The sequence below is a fragment of the Mytilus edulis genome, chromosome 3 (genome assembly GCF_963676685.1).
Source record: "Mytilus edulis chromosome 3, xbMytEdul2.2, whole genome shotgun sequence".
In the NCBI taxonomy this organism is placed as follows: domain Eukaryota; kingdom Metazoa; phylum Mollusca; class Bivalvia; order Mytilida; family Mytilidae; genus Mytilus; species Mytilus edulis.
The window spans coordinates 17,730,091-17,733,660 of record NC_092346.1 but is presented as its reverse complement, the minus strand read 5'-3'; the positions used below and the strand labels follow the sequence as shown (position 1 = coordinate 17,733,660).

At 31.4% G+C, this 3,570-nt stretch overlaps 1 protein-coding gene across 1 annotated transcript; it reads right to left on the bottom strand.

Annotated features, from left to right (window-relative positions):
- Window positions 1–522: 522 nt before the first annotated feature.
- LOC139514802 (uncharacterized) lies at window positions 523–2,844 on the bottom strand. Its single transcript, XM_071304420.1, has 2 exons — window positions 2,789–2,844; window positions 523–1,736 (listed from the first exon to the last, which is right to left on the bottom strand). The coding sequence occupies exon 2, from the start codon at window positions 1,696–1,698 to the stop codon at window positions 574–576; it is 1,125 nt and encodes a 374-aa protein (XP_071160521.1). The 5' UTR covers window positions 1,699–1,736; window positions 2,789–2,844; the 3' UTR covers window positions 523–573.
- Window positions 2,845–3,570: the final 726 nt, after the last annotated feature.

Here is a 3,570-nt window from a genome sequence, read left to right as displayed (position 1 = left end):
TGCCACTGGATTTTTCTCTACACAAACATTATATTCGTTTCTATCCGAAAATAAGCAACTCAGTTATTCTCAAAGATTCGGATGGTGAATATGTAAGAAGGCTCACAAACATAGAGATTCTTTAACATTTCAAACCTTTGAAATAACGTGTACTATTTATTTTCTTTACCAAAAAACATTGAATCTTAAAAGTAAACTTTTGCACAAACTGATGTTAAAGCGGAAAATGATAGACAACCACACACACCACACAACACCAAACGACATCTCATCTTATCCGATTAATTCAGCTGATTATTTGTTTAAACTTTAACCAGTGGGTAAATATTTGAAATAACGACTCTTTTGATCAAATAAAATTTCCATATTTTCATATCACTGTCTAGATTACTAACCTTTGATTTGTTATGTAAGTAAGTACATGTTTTCTTGTGTAAATTGAAATATTATAAATAACTTTTATTTCGTAAAGAAAATAAACTACGGCGTCTTTTGATGAAAGGATTTTTCTCATTAAACACATTTTGCACGGAGAAACCTTTATTTATATAATGTAACAAAAAATCACACATTTTAAAATTTATAGACCAAAGCTGAATCACTATTTTTCATTCTTTCAATTGACACTATCATCACTCCTGTTTCTCTGTTGATGTCTATGGCATAAGGATTTTTTATTCCATCAGCCTCTGATAGTATTGTTTTGCTGGTTTTACCATCTGGTGACACTACCACGATACTGTTGTTTCCACGAGAAGCTATATAAACGAATCCATTTGTATCTAATGTCAGTCCTTGTGGCAGGTTAATGCCATGGTGTTGAAATGTCCACAGAGGTTCTCCAGTACTCGTGTAGCAGAAGACTTTGTTTTCATAGTAAATTGTACCATAGATATTTTCTTTGAAAATCGCAATGCGACTTGCCCTCACACCTTCTAAGATTGTATGAGACATATCATTCAGATTCACTTTGGTACTTTTCACCATGCCGCTGATGACCAACGTTTGACCATCACTTGCTACAGCATCACAGTCATGCAAAAGTTTAACTGTTTGTGTGATTTTATTCTGCTCTATATCCACTAGTGCTGTCTGGTTTGATGAACCCAATGCTACAGCCACTGTATCATTTCTAACTAGACAGGCATCCAATGGAATTTCTGTGAATGAAACTATTTCTCTCACATAGAGGCCATCAATACTGAACAATAGTAGTATATTTTGGTTGTAATCCAACATTATTAATTTGCCATTCGGTAATACAAAACAAGCCCATATATTCAAAGACTTTATGTTGTCTGTAATTGTCAATCTTTTCATCAACGATGGCTTTATTTGTTCAATTCCTGGTGATTTTACTTCCTTTAGAATGTCTGACAGTGGTTTCATTTGTTGACATTTCTTATGATTATCAGTTGTGCATTTGACAGAGCAGGGATATGCATGGGTAGGACAATACAGTTCAGACTTCTTGTTGTGGTCTCTGCACAGGCTACCTCCTTCTTGCATGAATGAAGGTAACTCTTGATAACCTTGAGATGATATGGTTTTATGGTTTTTAAACAGTCTTGACATTCTATGAGGTTTTTCACAATCTCCACAAAAGAAAACCTCACATTCTATACACCACGTTATTGCCTCCTTTGAGACACCACCATCATGGCAAATAGTACATAATTGCGTTGCTGATGAGGTCATTCTGTTTTCTTTCGAGATTTATGAAAAACTTGTTGTCCCTACAATACAGCAATTTAAAAAGAAAAGTGAAAAGTGCTTGCTTACAGTATAATGATCATGACTATGAATTGATGCTTTAAGTCGATATAGATAATATGGGAAGTACCAAATACATATTCAGAGCCATTTCCATACTTTGTTCTCAAGTTTATATTGTCTAAGATGTTTTAACATCTATTTGAAAGATTTGAACACGAGAATTAATTCAAATCAAAGATTATCTTTTAGAATTTTTGGCGTTGAATTCTTGTTTTATTATGAGCACCCTCATCCTATTTTTGTTTTGAAAGATCCTTATTGCTGTCCTGAATGTTTGTAGTTTAAAGAAAATAATAGTGTGGTAAATGTCAATGGAAAAAAGCCCATTTATTTGACCCTCCAAAAATTAATAAATTGAATTGTTTAAGCTCAACATATTTTCTTGTTTAGATTAGTTGATTTGATGGTTTTACAAAAAAGTATACCTCAAAGTGAGATATGATTTTATTTAGCTTTTTCTTTAACTGTCTACCGGTTAGATATATTTATAAGGATAATTCCAATACTTCAAAATATCACATCACCTTTTTATATTGATTAAAAAGTTCGATTTATGATCACTTTCGGTATAGATTTATATTTAAAAAACAAAGCCATTTCCAAAGGAATTTGAATCTCAATTTGAACTAGCTTTCAAATGATATGTAACTGATATAGTTTTGAATAATGTACGTTGTGAACCGTACCTCAAAATAGACGGAAGATTTGGAGAGGAATGATTAGTCGTTACACTTTTCATAAGAAAAATGTTTCTTGTATTCATAGAATTAAAAACTTTATTTAAATTTGTATTAACTGCAATCAGCAGTACAAGTTAAAATGAAAAAATAAAACAAAAAATAAAAACAAACAAACAAACAAAAAACAAAATCTAAAACATTTCATTTAAAGTAAAATTCATTTGCACCAAATGTATTATTGGTATTTTTATCAAATTGTTTATAAAGCTTTCGATATTTTAATTTTTGTAAAAATAAAAAATTCAACCATGGAAATATTTAAACAGTCTTACCATGAAGAATATGTCAGAAAGAACTTGATACATGGGAGTAAAATGTTAAATATCTGGGATAGTTATCTTAAATTTAATGATTATCTCAAGTGGTGCCACCTGTAAAATGACGTTGGCGAAGGTTATCTTTTATGTCATCTTTAATATGTTATGACAACTGTCAGGCACAGACTTGCAGTTTCTCAGTATGTAAAGTGAATAATTAGCGTTGAAAACTTTTCAAAGAATTGCGAAAGGATTCACATTCCAATTGAACACAGAACTGTAGAATCATTTGGTAACCATGCAGTCATTTTTGGGGTTTTCTGTATAATGGGTGAAAATTATTTGCAAACTTATTTTGTTCATTTATGCCTACAATTAATGTGAAGTTCAGACAGTCGTTTACGTCATTAATATTAATGAATGTCTTTCATCGAGACGTCAGAGTTAAAACTCCCAGTTTTTTTCTATCCCGAATCATAAATTGCCCTAGCAGAATTAAGTGTAACTTATATTTTGTTTGTTTTTAGTGCTTTTCAATCCAGTATTTAATTTTGTCTTTCAACTGTTTTGGGTCAAATTATAATGATGAGTATGATATATGATGTTGTACCAAATTATAAGCCTGTTTGTTAACTATTAGGAGTTTTTCTCCTCACTGAGGTATGCCAATGCTGTTAGGCATTTTGATGTCGACAAAGGAATCACCATCCCAGTAGTCAGCAAATTGTGTTGATAAGAAATATCATTGATATGTTCATTACTATAGTGGGAGATATTATGGACATAATTGTGCAAAT

Excerpts from the sequence above, each read along its gene's own strand:
- LOC139514802 (XM_071304420.1), bottom strand. The coding sequence starts at position 1,698 with ATGACCTCATCAGCAACGCAATTATGTACTATTTGCCATGATGGTGGT.